At 34.0% G+C, this 17,373-nt stretch overlaps 1 protein-coding gene across 2 annotated transcripts in view; it reads left to right on the top strand.

The window, feature by feature from the left end:
* Positions 1-17,373, top strand: part of ARFGEF1 (ADP ribosylation factor guanine nucleotide exchange factor 1) — a 99,118-nt gene that overhangs the window by 19,259 nt on the left and 62,486 nt on the right. For both annotated transcript variants that reach the window (XR_003043665.1, XM_006924016.3), the window contains exons 2-5: positions 10,193-10,223; positions 10,752-10,908; positions 12,068-12,214; positions 13,598-13,777. Coding sequence is in view for 1 of the 2 variants with exons in the window: in XM_006924016.3 (XP_006924078.1) it covers positions 10,193-10,223; positions 10,752-10,908; positions 12,068-12,214; positions 13,598-13,777 (515 nt within the window). In the remaining variant the exon portion in view is untranslated. The remainder of the gene's footprint in view (positions 1-10,192; positions 10,224-10,751; positions 10,909-12,067; positions 12,215-13,597; positions 13,778-17,373) is intronic.

Genomic DNA, 17,373 nt, shown 5'->3' with positions numbered 1-17,373 from the left:
GAGGTGGATGGCAGGGATTCTGTATGTCTGTATTTCTCTGTGCTACCCCACAGGGGCAATGATAGTTAATTGAGGGAATAGAGATTGAGGAACTCTGGCTCAAAACTAATAGATATATTGAAGCCAGTTTCTACAATGAAATTATTCTTTTGGACAATAGAGCTGTATTAAAGCCTGACAATATTCATGTGTATAACTTACTTGTTTTATCTTGCTTTTGAAAATTATGCTACAAGAAGCGTGGTATCAATATGCAAGTTTGTTCATTTAAGAGATACAAAAATATGTTTTCAAACTCTAGAATGTATTTTGGAGGGACAGAATAAAGCATTTGACTTTCTACCTTAGTATTGCAACTTTGTTAAGTGTCAAGCCTCATGAAAAGGTGGACTTGATGGTGTCCTGGAGATTAAAATTGTGGGTAAGTGCGAGCAGTGTGCGTGTTTAATAAGTTTTGACGTACAATTTTGAGAAATGCAAATTTGGTATTTTCGTATGTGTTTGTGATAGTCCAAATCTTGATTAAAAATCATTCTTCAGGGTCTGTGGTTTAATCACTTGTATGCTGAACTGTAAGAAAATTTGATTAACTTCAAAATGTTCAATGCTGCATCTATTTCTTATTTCTTATACTTTTTTAATAAAAATGTATAAATATAAAAATTTTCTGGTCTATACTTTTGAGATTCTTTAGAAAGATAATTTTATTTATGTGCATAATTACTGGTAGCACCTTCCGATAAAATATAAATGTACTAATAATATAAGAAGTCTTTCCATTTGTGACTGTTAGAAGCATAACTTATAGACTAGAAACATTACTGGAAACTTTTCTATAATTTAAATGTTTAGAGGTCAAATCATTTTCATTTTAAAATTAGAGCTTTTATAGGGAAAAATAGACTCAAATATTATTTCTACATTTTTTACTGGGATTTTTATATCTTAAAGAAATATTGAAATTTGAAAGTAATATTGATATAGAAATAATAGATAAATAGCTCCCAGCCTTTAATATTGAACCAAACATAAAAATATTCAGGAAGATCTTTATTGCCTTTTTTTTCTTAATTTCTCAATTTCTCAAAATAATTAAAATGTACTGATATGAAATTCAAAAAGTACAAAAAGATATGTGAAGGATGAAAAATAAGTTTTCTTGTTACCTGTTCACTTACATTTTTTCCCTTTAGGCTAACACTATTACTTTTTCTAGCAAATTCTTTCAGAGAGATTTCTTGCATTTACAAATAAATATGTATGCATGTATATCATTTAAAAAATTTCCCTATGTGCCTACTTTAAGTGGAGGCTTTGACTTGACTGTACCTCTATCTCAAATTTAAGTTCTTTCAATATTCCAAACTTTTAGCTATTCTAAAAAGTTCTTACTTGTAATTGGAAAGAACTATACATTTGTGAAATGTTTTCATCAAGTCAGGTTTGGATGGTTGCTTATTGGATATTTATCATATTGTTGTTTGTACTTTTTCATATTTAAGACTTTTCTCTAAAAACAAAAAATGGTTAAACTCAGCCCCAAATCAAGTACTTAAAACACCTCTTTGATGCTCCTAATATTCTTACGAAGCAGACAATTGGATACTATTATCTCCATTAGAAAAATCTGTTAACTGAGTTTTAGAAAGTTCATACAGCAGCAAACCTGGGGGTTTGACTCATTTGGGGGCCTTTAACTCTGCTTTCTACTGTGTTGCTTGTGCATTCAAGCCTGAAATAGAACCGAGGGCACTGACTTTATAGTGCAGTATTCTTTCCATGACTCTGTAGCTGCTGCTTCTCTATATCTTTTATTGAGCAGAATCTGTTTACTTACCAGTAGGAGTTAACACTTAGAACAGTAACTCCATTCTTGTTGATTTTCACTGTAGTCACTGCAGATTGTTGATAATGAATAGCCAGTGCCTTCTTTTCTATCTAAATATTAAGTTCTATTAAAAGATCATTTTCATGATTCATTATTTCTTTAAATGCTTATTTTCACTTAGTTTTCCTTATATTTGATTTACCTATATTTAATTCTTTAGTAGTATTAGGCAGGCACGTGGTCAGAATTCTGTTGAGGTTTTTATTTATTTTATTTAAAATAGTTTATACATAAAAGTCCTGAATAGAAGAGAAAATTATCGACTTGAAACAGTCGCTATTCAAATCACATTTCTTGTTTTGGTTTTCAAAACAGCAGTATTCTTTGTTTCCGAATTAATAGGCAGCACAGTGGGTTTCTTTTTTGTTAGAACTTTTATGGGCACGTGGGGAAACTAATTACAAAACATCATTTTAAAATTAATACTTTTAAATTAATAAGTCTGGAAATTCAGCCGTTTGATTTAGGATTGTTTCTTACTAAAATTACACTTAAATCATTTCATACCTGCCTTGTCATCATCAGTAAATCACTTCAAGTTCTTTAATCTGTAAAATGGGCATGTCATTATATCTGCTATTCTAAGACTTGATAAGATGTATGTAAAACTATTTCGTACAATGCTTCACAAATAAGAGATATTTTTGTTGTCTATTAGACTTGTTCCTATTTATGTGATTTTGGTGAGCTCCTTAACAATTTTTATTGTCTTAGAAAATATTTGTCAAGGATCTCAATATTGATATACTAAACATTCAAGAAAGTTTCAGTCCATTAAAATTTTTTATTCCTAGCTTTAAGTATTTTTCATGGAAAAATTATTTAACACGTTAAAGAACTTAAATTACACATTATCTTTGGCCAGAGGTCAACGTTTAAGTTGAAAAGTTGCACAGTGCCTTTCTCTTACAAGTAATTAAAAGAATTTTTAATGTAAAATTGGAAATTCTAGATTTGAGTTATTCATAACTGCCTGTGGTTCCTATGTCAAATTTTCATATGAATGCAGTCATTCCTTGTTAGTTGGCTTTTAGTTGTTTTATGGTAGAAACTTCACTTTTCACCTCTATTCTGAAAGTTCCACTGATACCCAAACCATTGAGAGCAATAACAACAGAATGATTGTATTCAGAGTTTTGCACTGCTTTTTGACACATATCCTAGAACCATATTATAAAATGAGGATCTGCTGGCTTTGGGGGAGCAGGAATATGGGCTTTTGAGTAAAATCTATTCTTCTCCCTTTCATATTTCAGAAATAGCCAGGCCAATTTAGACTTGACTATGACAAGAAAACATTTATTTGAAATTCAGCAGAAAAATTGGTACTCGAAAGGACTGCTCAACTTCTTCCATCATACATGCTTGTGGTTTTATTTTATTTATTTATTTTTGGCTTAGTAAAAAATTAATCAGCACTGTGTTTGCCAGTAATGTTGGAAGTAATGGATTCTACCAAAAGTGCATATAAAGTACATTCACTTGAGGGAAAATTTTCATAGTTTAGTTTATGGTGCTTATTTCCTTGTATAGAATGCTGTAAAGTAAAATTGATTTTAGCTCAGGGGAAAGCAGTTACAAATACATAATTAATAAACTTTCTAAGCATGTAAAATAATACTAAGTATTACATTAGTAACTGACAATTTTTTTTTTACTGTATACCATGGAGATAAATAAAACCTTACAGCATACAAATATTAAATTAACCTTCACCCTAGTGTTGAAGCATGTGTTATTTTACATTACATTACACCTACCTTTTCCAAAATTTTTGAAGTTTTTAAGAATATAAGAACTTACATACTTTCATCAGCTCTCAATCATTTTAGTACCTGGGGACATTCCTTAATTCACGTTAGTGAATATTCACTGTACAGGTAACTCATAGTTGATCCCACTTTAATATTTGTTCCCACTGCATCTTTTTGCTTCCATTAAATAAGAGAAGGGAAGTAGAGGCAGTGACAGCGGCAGCATAAGGAAAAGTTACATGTTTTGGGGGTGTTTATCTGGGCACTAAAATGTAACTTAAAATTGTATTTTGTTTTAAATTGAATTTCTACTTCAGTAGAAATAAGTTGTTTATGCTTTAGTCATAATTTTGCAAACTAATTTTACAGAGGACCTCCACATTTTGAGGCTGATAAGTATGTTATAGGGGGGGTTGGTTTGGGAAACAAGTCCTAGCTGCATTATATTAAGCACTATACCTCTTAACCATCTGGGTTCCTCATCCAAATTCTCAGTACATTAGAACTTTCCATGTTCCTGGCAGTGCTTGTATGCTTTTCAGTTAGCCCTCTCCCCCATTGGCCAGTGAGTTACTTCAAAACCCAATCTCCTTAATCCCCTTTAACTCTTTCTGTTCCAGTTATCTGTTGCTGTATAATAAACCACATATGAGTATGTGGTGTAACAGTGACAATTTTTTTATGCTTACAGACTTTCTGTCCATCAGGAATTCGGACAGCGCATGTTGCTGCTCCACAGTGGCCAAGGCCGCAGCTGGGAAGACTCCTGACTGGGGGAAATGTGAATGGCTGGGGCTGGAATCCTCTCTGGAGGCCTCTTCAATCACATGTCTGGCGCCTGGGCCATGATGACTTGAAAGCTGGGCTCAGCTGGGATTGTTGACCACTACTAACATGTGACCTCCCTGTGGCTTGTGCTTTTCACATCAGGGCCATTGGATCCCGAGAGTGGGTGTCTGGAGACCTAGCATTCCAGGAGAATCAGGCAGGAGTTCCTTGTCCCTTTCTGGCCTAACCTTGGCAGTTGTCCACTGTCACTTCCACTGCATTCTCTTGGTTATGATGAATCTCTGAGGACAGCCCGGATTCAAGAGAAGGAGAATTAGATTCTATCTTTTCGTGGAGTTTTGGCAGGGTCACTTTACAGAAGGACACGTGGCATGGGAGATGACCATTTTAGAAAATAAAGTCTGCTACACTGTGTTGCAGTCTTCAAATTTATATATGTCTTAGTATCTGTGACTATTGCCACTTGAACATCCCAGTCACTTAAAATAAATCGTGGCCAAAACTTACCTCTTCTTAACACCTTGCCTTCCCACCCTACCTTTGCACAGTGAAAAACTACGTTTTGTGTCTACGTTAGTGGTACCTCCGTTATCCAGTATTCAAGCCAGATTTTCTCTTGCTAGCACCCTCTCCCCTTCCCCTAGATATATGAGCATTTTCATTCTTTTCCCTCCCAGATATCCATGGAATTTATATTTACTTATCCCTATTGTCACAGCTTTAGTCAAGTCATGATCTCCTCCTTTGATTACTATAACATTCTATTTAACTCCTGTATTTTTATTTAATCTTTAACTATATGAAATGCTATTCTAGAGTCACATGATTGGATTTGAAAAAATAAACCTAGCAGAATATATACATCCGGAGGAATGTTATTTTTCAAAGTAATCCCTTACATTTATACAACATTTTATAAATGTTGAGTTGAAAATTTCTTTCACATGTATAGTTGTAATTGATCTAAATCTCTGTTCTTCATCAATCCTATATCATCTTAATAGTTTAGGTTACAAGCGTCTTTGAGAATCTAATGAGAGTTGTGTTGTTTTTCTAGACTATTGCTTGCACGAACACAGTTTGAGCTGGTTCACAGAAGCACTGAAGTTAACTTTTGTAGTCACATGCCATTCTTCACACTTGGCTCCAAGCCACTTGTGATTAGTTGGTAGTTAGAATATGATTCCTTTTTCTAGAGTGTTTTTTCCTGCTGTGAAAGTATTCATTTAATAGAAGGAAGTGGTCAGAAAAGAACTGCAAACAGTGAATTCCACAAATATTTTTGAATACTGATAGCATAGCCTTCCATAGTTACTGTTTTGAAGGAGATAACACTTAGGATCTGTAAATTCTAAAATGTTTATTGGAAACTGTTCATTTGACTTTAAGGTCCTAGATTTCCAGTTAAGTTTGCATTGGGTAAATGCTGTTGCTCTGCAAACTATAATATAAAACAAAATGATGTCATGCGGGAGATGAATCATCCATAGGATGTAGATAACAGAATTTGTTGAATCTGTGTATTTGAAGTTTATATCTGTACCATCAGTGGGAGAAAAGAAAGCTGCTAAGCAAGTTGATAGTAAAAATAATGAGGGAATATTTACTGTGCTGAGGAAATCAGGTATATAACTTACGTACAATCAGTTATTTTTTAAAAATCATTCTTTCTCTGTTTATTAACAAGTCCTGTGCCTTATCAACTGTGTTGACTTATTTCTAGTTATTTAATGTACTTGAAAGGAATAAAATGTGTTTCTTTTGAAAATATTTTAAAATCTTAACAGTGACCCATTTTCTCCAATTTTAATCTTTCTTTCTCTGTATAATATAGTAGTTGTGTTTCTAAGACTAAAAAAAAAATTTTTTTTAAATAGTTTTGAAGGGATAGGGGAAGTTAATGACCAGAGAAAATAATTTCTGAGTTTCAATAATAGTTTTTTTCCAGGGCTATGACTATACAGTTAAAAAACTTACATATCCTGAAATCCAGCATCTGATTTTTATCTTCAGTTCAGGAGTGATGTCTTTTCTTATCCCATTCAATATTGTATATTTGCATTGTCTAGTGTTTCCAAAGCAATATCAAAAATATTTTGCTGTTTATAATTATCCTTGTTATGATTCTAACTTTAACAGAAAAGTACTTCCCAATTAAGCACTATGGTTTTTAGTTTGAATATGCTGCTTCTTAATTTGAAACTTTAATTATTTCTTCTTCTGAGTTTTTTTTTTTTTAATAATTAAGAATTAATTCTTGATTCTACTGTTTGAAGGCCAACCTGAAGCAAACTATTTTTAAGTCTTAACTCATTAAATAGGCAGTTTTCTTAAAGACTGTGTTACTGGTCATTCATTACATGTTAAGAAAACTGAGAGGGAATTCCTTCCTATTACAGGCTCAAGAAGTACAACAAATGGTATGGACAGTTGCTGAAACCCAACTGTCTTCCCCCTGTTTCTTTTAACCATTTAATGGCAGTGATTCTTAAACTTGTTTGTAGTGTATCAGAATCCGCTTGAAGCCTTGTTAAAACACAGATTGAGGGGGACTCCACACTCAGTTTCTGATTACATCTAGTGTGGGGCCTGGTGATGCTGCTGCTGCTGGTCCTCGGGCCACAGTTCTATAATAAGTTTACCCTGATAATTGTACAATGACATTTTCAGTTCAATTGCATCATTTAATAGAAGATTGCTTAAATATAGCACAATGTGTAACGTGTAATACACTACTTTAAGACTAGAGAAACTAGTTTCTAGATCACTGCTTACCAGCTGTCTGACCTTGAAGTCATTATTTAATCTGATGTATACTCATCTGTAAAATGAGGAATTGTCCTTTGAGGATAAAATTAGCTAGTATATGGGAAAGTTTTAAACTCTGTGTTGCTGCACAAACATAAAGTAATATTGCATATACTGTAAACATTTCAACTTGTGTTAAAATACTGTGCTTTAAATATGGTGACTTGCAGTATTTTGATACTTATTCACTCTACCTTCCTCTCTTTGCCCCTTGTCCTCTTAATCTGGATTGCTTTTAGTGATAGTGTCATTTTGTTTAAGTGGCCTTGAATGACTTTAAAAGGAAATATATTAAAATGAATACAGGCAGTCTTCATGGGACTATAAAAATGTAAGCATTTTGTGGGACCATAAAGATAACTCTGCAAGCTAAAAACATGCTAGCTATGTTAATCAGTGGGAACAACTGTGATTGTTCTGTAATCTTTGAAGATTTTGTCGAAACATTAAAAATTCTTTTACTGTGGGCTATAAATGAAAAACTAGTAAAACTCAGTGAGTTAGGGGTAATTTAAAACATCTCAATAAATAAATTATATAGTTTTATCAGAATTAGCAAAGAAACATTACATTCAATATAGCTTTTGTTGGATATGTTTTATTAGACTATTTAAATATGGATTTGTAAAAAATAATGGAATCATAGAATAAAATGGTTCACAGAGTCTATAGGATTCTCTTAGCCTAGTGTTTTAGAGCAAAGGTCAGCAAACCTTTTCTGTAAAGGGCTTTGAGGACAAGAGGAAAAATCAAGGATATTATGTAGGTAATTACATACCAATTTTTATTATGAAATTCAAAGTAATAGAGTATAAATTTTGTAATTCCGGTCTACTGGAATTCTTTTAGGGAGAATAACATTACTTTTCATTGGGCATCGAAGTTGGTGTTCCTTATCAAACTGATTGCAAATATTCAGCTGTAAAACTGTTCTGAAACTCATGGGCTATACAGAAAGAAGTGGTGGACTGGCTTTGGCACATCAGTTATAGATAATGCATGTTTTAGAATACAGGCATACCTCATTTTATTGTGCTTAGCGTTATTGTGCTTCACAGATGTTGTGTTTTTAAAACTTGAAGGCAAGGCCCTCCACCAGCAAAAAAGATTATGACTCGCCGTGTTGCGATACTCGCTTGGTGGTGGTGTTGGTCTGGTCACAAACCTCCAGTGTCCCCAAGGTCGCTTGTGTAAGGGACCTTTGCAATAGTCTAGTAAATGAAGTGAAGATTGTTTTTCAGGGTCTCAAGTTATTTGGTGACAGGTGGTGTCAAAACACAGTGTTCTTTAAAATGTTATTACTACCTCTGATATTCTTAACTAATATATTATTTACTTAACCAGAATACCCTATTCTCTGTTTTATAAATGGAAAATCACCTTATACAAAAACCACCACCTCTACCCTTCCCCTACCTCACATCTTTTTTTCTGCCTTACCTGACTTTTAGCAGTACCCCAGCTTCTTAAATAACAATAATATTTTAAAATGAAAAATACTGTTTTAAAATTTCTTGAAGATTTGTGACAGTTAATAAATATACCATTTGCCCCTCACCCACCCATACTGTATTTTTAAGTGATGTAAATTATTTTAATTACATGTATTGGTGAACTATACAATTTTAGCAGTCTTGTACAGATCTTAAATATCAGACATAGTGAATTTTTAAGTAATATTTTAAATGCCTGAAGATACTATTTTTACATTATTCCCCTTCCACTCATTTTACTACCATGGATACAATGGAAAGAGGTTGGGTCCACAGAGAAATAGACTGAAATCCCAATATCAAGTGCTTGGCACAGAGTAAGTAATAAATTGTATATCTATGACAAATTGTATATTTGTAATTTGACAGAGTCACTTTATAAAGGGTTTAATATAGTCTGGTATGTGGAAGGTGCTTAGTGCATGATAGCTTTTAATAGTTATTAAATTTATGGGCTAGTTATTTATAATACCCAAGCTTAACACATTTTTCTCAGTATTCATAGAGATCAGTTTGAACACTTGCTTGCCTTATATAACTTAAAATATGGAGCTAGAAATAAATAATATAGTACCATCTGAATTAACAGAAACGTTCAGTAGAGATCTTGTGCCACTTATGTAGTATATGGTTAAAAAGCCAGTTCTTAGGAAGTTAGACTACCTACTGTTGAAACCTGGTGAAACCTGATTAGCCACACACCCAAGCCATGCAGCCCTTGAGCAAGTTAATTCAACCTCCATATACCTCAATTTCCTAATCTTTAAAATGAAGATGTGATAGTACAGGCCTCATAGGGTTGTTATGAGGCTTAAATATGTTAGTACGTGTAAAATGTAATCATGCTTGGTATATAATAAGTTCTCAACAGCTGTTGGTTTTAGTGTTATAGGTTGGATTTATCTAATTCACCTCATTTCTTATCAGCAGTAAAGAGATGATTTCCCATTAAATTAGACATGTGTATTTTACAGTGTCTTGTATATCAGTACTTATATACATGGTCAGCAAGTTAGTTCTGGCCTGGTAATCTCGAGATAGTCGCAAGAGTGGTGCACTGAGTATCCCCCGCCCCCCCCCCAACATGTGCCTTATGTTTTGTGACTTGAATACCAGCATACATAATATTCTGTTCTTAGTATTAATACTTCTGGTTAATGTAAATAGTTACTTGACCCCCCCCAAAAAAAAATTGCTTTAAGGAAATGCTTTGGGAATTAGTAATCCACAATTGTACCTATTTTCATTGTTAATATATATTCTTCATGTAGTCTTATAAAATTATATGTTTGTCTACGTTAATATATTTAGCTGCAACAGAATTTTAGTACCTGATATTTTTTGAACTTGCATGTTTCTCAATTTGTTACAGATGTTACAAATTAGTTTATGAAATCTGTAATCAAATTAATGATCTTTCTCTTATCAAGTTTTCTAACATATGCTTTTTTCCCCTCCAGAGGAAATAAAAGTGGAAACTGAAAAACAGAGGTTAGTGGGGTGTCTTTTCTTTAGTAAAAATAATTTTTAAACTTGTCATTCTTGGCCAAGATAATAATACAGTCATCTGTACTTTAGTGTAGCAAGTTTTCTGCATGTGATCTTTATAATCAGTTTTTTTAAATAGTATTTAAAATAGTATTTAAGAACTATAATTGTAAGCATACTTATAAATACAAAAGATCTCATAAAAGAACATATAAAGGAATTTCTGAAATACTGTAACATACTTTGAAGTCTTTGCTTAGATTTTGATCAATATTTAGAAAGATTGCTAAATGTTTATTTAGTAATCTAATTTACATAAATAGTTTAAGTTTTTGATTTTCTTGCATTTAGTCACAGCTCTGGCCACTAGTTTTTGACCTGTAGCAAATCACTTAACTTCTTGTGAAATAAGGGAAGATGAAAATTGGTTTAGCAAGGTTCCTTTTAGAATGGAAATTCTGAGTTTTTATATGAGTTTATCATCAACATGATAAATGTGGCATTCTAATCAGACTCTTCTTTTTCCTTTAGTCCTCCTCATGGAGAAGCAAAAGCTGGATCAAGCACCCTTCCACCAGTGAAATCAAAGACAAATTTTATTGAAGCAGACAAGTACTTCTTACCCTTCGAATTGGCATGCCAATCCAAATGTCCCCGCATAGTTAGTACATCTCTAGATTGTTTACAGGTGTGTATAAAATGGTGTTAGCTGAAAACCGTCCAGTTTGAATGTGTTTCTTAACCATTACCCACCATTGATTGAGACATTTTCCAGGAAAGCCTTTAATAATCTTTTTGGTAAGAAACTAAATGGTTGTTTGTATCCAACACGAGAAAATAATAGTTGTGAAAAATAGTTTTAGTTTAAAGGTAACAAAAATCATTAGTTAGCTTAGTGGATCACAAAATTGTTACTAAGGTTATCAATAATGAAAAGTGTTGATTTGCTCTTTTTCCATCAGTGAAATGCAAGAACCATATAACTTAACCTGCTGCTGATTTTACATACATCATTTGCAAATGATTTTACTGAATGCGTGCTATTTTATATAAAACAATAGGTTAATATTGGCAGCTTAATATTTATATTCACTGTTGGACTATAGCTCTGACTTTCATTTATGTCAGGAAAATTCCTAAACTCTCTCATCCTGTACATGGGTCCTTCTACATATTTGTAAGATAAACCTAATGAAGAGGTTCTTCTCTTTTCAGATGTTTTCACTATTTGGGAATTATATCTATTTAGCAATTCAAGGACTAGGAAAAGACCATATCTTTGTGATTTGTTTTTAAGATAAGTTAAGGATATGTTCATTTAATATGTGACCTTATTTTCCTTGAAAAATTAAAATTATACTAATTAAGGCCTTCTCTCCAGGGCTATACTGATATGGTAATAAGTGAACAGATCCGTGATTTATTACAGCCAGTGTGTAGAAATTGGTTTTCTGCATATTCACAGATGTAATTTGGAAAGAGATTTTGCGTCATTTAAATGAGTTAGGATAGCTTTCACAAAAGCAGTATCAATAACGTTTAGATAGAAAGCAGTAAGCTATTCTGACTCATCAGAGACAAGTTCTAAGGCCTGGCTTTCTCAAAGTATTGCCTGATGGTTTTGTTGGTAGTTATTGTTTTTGTGGTTATTACAGCATAAATAACATACTTATAGCTAATAAAGCTTTCTGCAGGAAAAGTTGGTAGAGCCTTGGCTTTGATTATACCTTAATGTTTTTATGAAAGAATTTTAATATATATTCGTTTGTACATTGTAATTTTTATGTGTATTTAGTTAGTATACCAATTAGTTTAACTAGGATCTTTATTTTCTTTCTCCATTTCAGAAACTTATAGCTTATGGGCACTTGACTGGCAATGCTCCAGATAGTACAACACCAGGCAAAAAACTGATTGATAGAATTATTGAAACCATCTGTGGTTGTTTCCAAGGTCCTCAGACAGACGAAGGAGTCCAGCTGCAGATAATAAAGGTGATGAGTTATTTAAGTGCCTTTGTTTAGAATCTGTTTTTAAAAACACAGTTTACTTTGAAGATATTTAGAAAGGTTATTTTATGTGCTTTCCAGCTCTCATAGGGGTCACTTGGGCACTTTTCAGACCCCATATCAGGGGATTTTGTTATCGAATGCCAAGAGTTCGTTAGAAGACGACTATATTTCCAGATCTTTTATTTTGAAGATCCTACGTTAGGCTTGGGTTCCCGGAGTCTTCCAGAGTTTTTCAGTTTCTGTCATGTTAACTGTGCATGTTGCATCTTTTGAGCTTTAAGGTCCCATCTCAAGGCCCCGTGACCCCTCCAGTTTCTTCTGTACTGCTGGACCCTTGTAGTCTGCCGGAGCCATGTGGACACTTGTGCACCAGCTGTCCTGATTCTGTTGTACCTGTTCACTTGCCGAACCTGCACAGCTAAACCCTGTCCTGGGTTTGTGCTGCAATATTCCTGGGTGACTAAACTCCTTTAAAGAAAAGTCGCCCAGTTGTGTTTTCAGTCTTATTGTAAACATTCAACATGTGTGAATATAGCCCTTTCTGAGCCTTTCCGTTTCATTGCTCTTTTCACGTCATAAGTCATGTATCTTTAGACTGAAAAGGCTGTCTGTTCAGTCTGGCCTGTCGTTTGCATTTTCATGTCAGTCATGGTTTATCTAGCATATACTCAGTGCTGACTCTGCATAGCATCGTAAAACAAAAGGACAAAAGATTGACTTCTTGCTTTTGAGAAATTGCAAGTAAACCTAATGTAAGAAAATTAACATAAAGACATTCATTTTACTGGAGGATTCACCTTAGGATCATTTTAAATGCTTTATTCTAAAAACGCTTAAACATCTTCAACAATCACAATAGGATGTTTATTGAGTCCAGTCTATAAGAAGGATCTCAGAAAAATTTGGAAGCAAGTAAAACACAATGTGTATCCTCCAAAGTTGCCAGTCTAGTTCGACAGATATATGAAGCATAGCTTTGCTCTGCTGTGATAGTCTTAATGTTATGCATTTTAATAAACTAAAATGATAATAAAATGAAACGGGCTGAAACAATTGAACGGTTTTCTAGTGTTCTGGGTTTGCCACATTATTATGTGGCAACTATGGTTTTCTAGTGTTCTGGGTTTGCCACATTATTATGTGGCAACTATTGCCAGAATGAGGAAAACATAAAATATTTTAACAGTTGATGGTACATTCAAGGCAGATAGAAATTTTTGTTAGTGTACACTGAAACTTCTGTTAGTATATTCCTGAAAGTGGTAATGGTGTCTGAAAGTTTTCATTCTAATGTAAAGATACTCCTGTATTTTTGTGCTGAAACTACGGATGCAGAAAATTGCTTTGTCTTTTTTTCTTTTTAAGGCTTTACTTACAGCAGTAACATCTCAACACATAGAAATTCACGAAGGAACTGTACTGCAAGCTGTGAGAACATGTTACAATATCTATCTAGCAAGCAAAAATCTCATCAATCAGACAACAGCCAAAGCTACTCTTACTCAGATGCTAAATGTTATCTTTGCACGCATGGAAAACCAAGCTGTAAGTATTAAAAAGAGAGAGAGATTGTGGAGAACACCACAGGCATCAAATACAGAAAAGAGTTTACAGAAATTTATAATGAAATCTTTTGTGTCTGTAGAGAAGGATGTTTTTTATTTACAGTTCTACTTACTGGAGATCTGTGGTATTTTGTTTTAAGGTTTACTGACTTGTTTGACTTTGGATAAAATATATTTTTAGTTCACAAATAGAATTTGAATGATATTGATTGCCATCATTCTCATGGAAGTGTTTATGAATTGATATTTTTATTTCGCTCAAGCTTGGTAGATGAGTGTAATGTAGATATAAAACTACCTAATTTGATTTATTCTGGTATAAATTTATTTATTGAACCTTTAAAAAATAAACATCTATATTGATGAAATACATATTTGGGGGTAAGAGATCCGCTAGAGAATCATTTATTTTTCAAAATTGTCTAGGTCTTCATAATTTAAAACCAACTTCTAACTTTTTATTTTGAACTGATTTTAAACTTATAGAAAAGTTGCAAAAATATTACAGAGAGATCCCCTTTACTCTGCTTTTCTTAATGCCAACATCTTACATAATCATTTTACAATGATCAGAAACTGGAATCAACACTGGTATTATATTAAGTCAATTACAGACCTTACTTGAATTTTACCTATTTTCCCATTGATGTCCCTTTTTCTGTTTTAACATCTGATCCAGTATCCCATTTTGCATTTGATATGCATTTAGTTGTTTTTGACAATTTCTCAGTCTTATCTTTCAGCACTTTGATGCTTTTGAAGGGCACAGATCAGTTATTTTGTTGCATGTTCCTCTCCATTTCTTTTGTCTGATGTTTTCTCATTATTAGAATGAGGTTGTCCATTTTTTGCCAAAATGTATCTGAAGTAGTGTTGTGTCCTTTTCAATACATCATGTCAGGAATGTATGATGTTGATATGTCTTATTACTGGTGATGTTAACCTTGATTACTTGGTTAAGTGGTATCTGCCAGATTTCTTCCACTGTAAAATTGCTAATTACTCTCTTGTAGTTAGGTATCTTGGAAGACCTACTTTAAAACTATGCAAATATCCCACTCCTCTACCCCCAGTTTAAGTATCCATGAGTAGATCTTTTGGCAACAAGTTATTGCTGTGGTGTTTCCTTAATGGTGATTTTTTTGTTTCTCTCTCTCCTGTATTTATTAACCAAAATTATTTTTATCCTTTCCTATTTATTCAATTTTTTATTTATATCAACCTGTATTTATAGAGATTTTATTCTATTGTTTACAATCCTATACTATCACTATTTATTTTGTTGCCCAAATTATTCCAGCTTTGGCTTTGTGTCCTTTTGACAAGCTCCGTCATTTTTTGAGTACCTCCTTACTTTCTGGAATCTGAAGATATTGCAGGCTCATTTTGAATTTTCTCTCCTTCAGCCCCTGGGGTCAACCATTTCAACAGGGAGCCCTGACTCCTTTGATTGGAGAATGACGTTTAGAACCCAAAAACTGAGTGCTAGTTGTATTCATTGCTACTAGGATGCTATTCCTTCTAGGCCCTCTCAACAGATAGAGCTAGGAAATATATACCTGTATACTCACCCCACCTTCCTAGCCCCTACTCCTCACACACCTGTATGTGATTGTCTGTCTGTATATATTAAATACCATGTGTTCATACTGATAATTCCGATTCCAGTCCAACACTACAGGGTTCATCTCAGCCTCCCTTTATTTGTAACTACCTCTCTCTAAACAGTGAGAAATATGGCTTTCATTTTCTATAATACATTATTTGTTCAGTCCTATTATACATACCGAATAGTTTTATAATTGCTAACCTATACCACTGTGAGAAATTTACTAAGTAGATTACAGCATTTATATTTAGTTCTTTTTGTTCTTAACCTTATGGTATCCACGCCAGATATTGTTTTTCAAAGTTACTTAGGTTAGTTCTTCACATTCTTGAATGGGATAATGTTATTCTTTACTTAATACAATTAAGTTCATTTATTACTACCTGTTTTCTATTTCAGTATCCCTCACAGCCTGGTTAGTTTTAATTGTGAATTTATTTTTCGAGTATGTTAAACATTACCATGTGAGTCAGAGCCACATAAAAGGTACACTTAGAGAAGTACCACTCCCTCCTCATTCTTGCCACTTTATTTCTCTCCCCTGCCCCCCCTTTTCCCACCCCTTGGATGTAGCTAGTCTCTTTTGTTTCTAGTTTATCTTTCTTGCATTTTTTTTTTAGCACAAATGAGTAGATAGATATATGGTTTCATGTATCACCTTTCTTACACAAAAGGTACTATACTGAATTAATTATCACTGCATGATAAATTACCCTAGCTGGGTGCTCGCGGCTTGGTTTCGCATGAGGTTGCAGTTGGCTGAGTGGATCACAGTGTCAGCTGGGGCTGCAGTCATTTAAAGCCTTTATTGGGTTACAGCAGGGGTCCCCAACCCCTGGGCCATGGACTGGTATTGGTCTGTGGAGGAACTGGGTTACACAGCAAGAGGTAAGTGGCAGGCGAGTGAGCAAAGCTTCATCTGTATTTGCATCTTCTCCCTAGTGCTGGCATCACAGCCTCAGCTCCACCTCAGATCATTGGGCATTGGATTCTCATGGGAGCACCAGTCCCTGGTGCCAAAATTTGGGATTTGCTGGGCTACAGAATAGCTTCTAAGCTCCTCATTTGGCTGTTGGTGAAAGGCCTCTTTTCACTGTTGGCCTGAAAGGCCCGAGTTTATCATCATGTGGGTCTCATGGGGCTGCCCACAATGTGGCAGCTGGCTTCTCCCAGGGTAGATGATCAGAGGGAGAGCGATAAGACAGAAGCTGCAGTGACTACCTTATGATCAAAAGTGGTCACCCAGATCACCCCCGGCACAATGTGGCAGGGGATTCTACTAGGAAGTGAAAAATTAAGAGGCAGAGATTGTTATTGGCCATCTGAAAGGCTGGCCCACCATATGTACTATAGATACTCTTTTGTACTTTGCTCTTTTCACTTAGCAGTATACCTTCAAAGCATTCCATATCAGTCCTTAGAGATCTTCCTCAATTTTTTTTTTTTTTTTTTTTTACAGATGCATAGTATTCTAGGATATACTACAGTCTCTATTCGGTCTGTCTCCTGTGTATTAACACTGAATTATTTCTACTATTTTGCCTCCGCAAATAATAGTTTGCTGATTTTTTAAAGAAGTGAATGCAAATAATTTTATCACTTTCTACTGGCAGAAATAAAAGTTTTATGTGTTTGACTTGTTCAGGTTTTTATTACATACCTTGTACTTTCTTGGCACTGTTCTAGGACTCAGTTTTACACAGGGCTGGGCAAAACCAACTTGGCCACGACCTTCAAAGATCTTACATAGTGGGACGGAGAAAGGGAAGATGACCCTTAAACAGATTATCACACAAATAAATTCATAATTGTGATAAAGGCTGTGAACATTTCATGTCATGAAAGATATAGCGTTCTGTCCTGTGGGTAGTTATAGAAAAGTAGGAAGTGGGGGGAGAGAAAATAAAAGAGATGCAGACTGATTTAACTTCCACAATAGAAAATGTTTAAAGGTGTTTTGTTTTGTT

Source organism: Pteropus alecto, unplaced genomic scaffold (genome assembly GCF_000325575.1).
Source record: "Pteropus alecto unplaced genomic scaffold, ASM32557v1 scaffold87, whole genome shotgun sequence".
Lineage (NCBI taxonomy): Eukaryota > Metazoa > Chordata > Mammalia > Chiroptera > Pteropodidae > Pteropus > Pteropus alecto.
The sequence above is the reverse complement of the archived record's forward strand: the minus strand, read 5'-3'. Positions and strand labels throughout refer to the sequence as shown.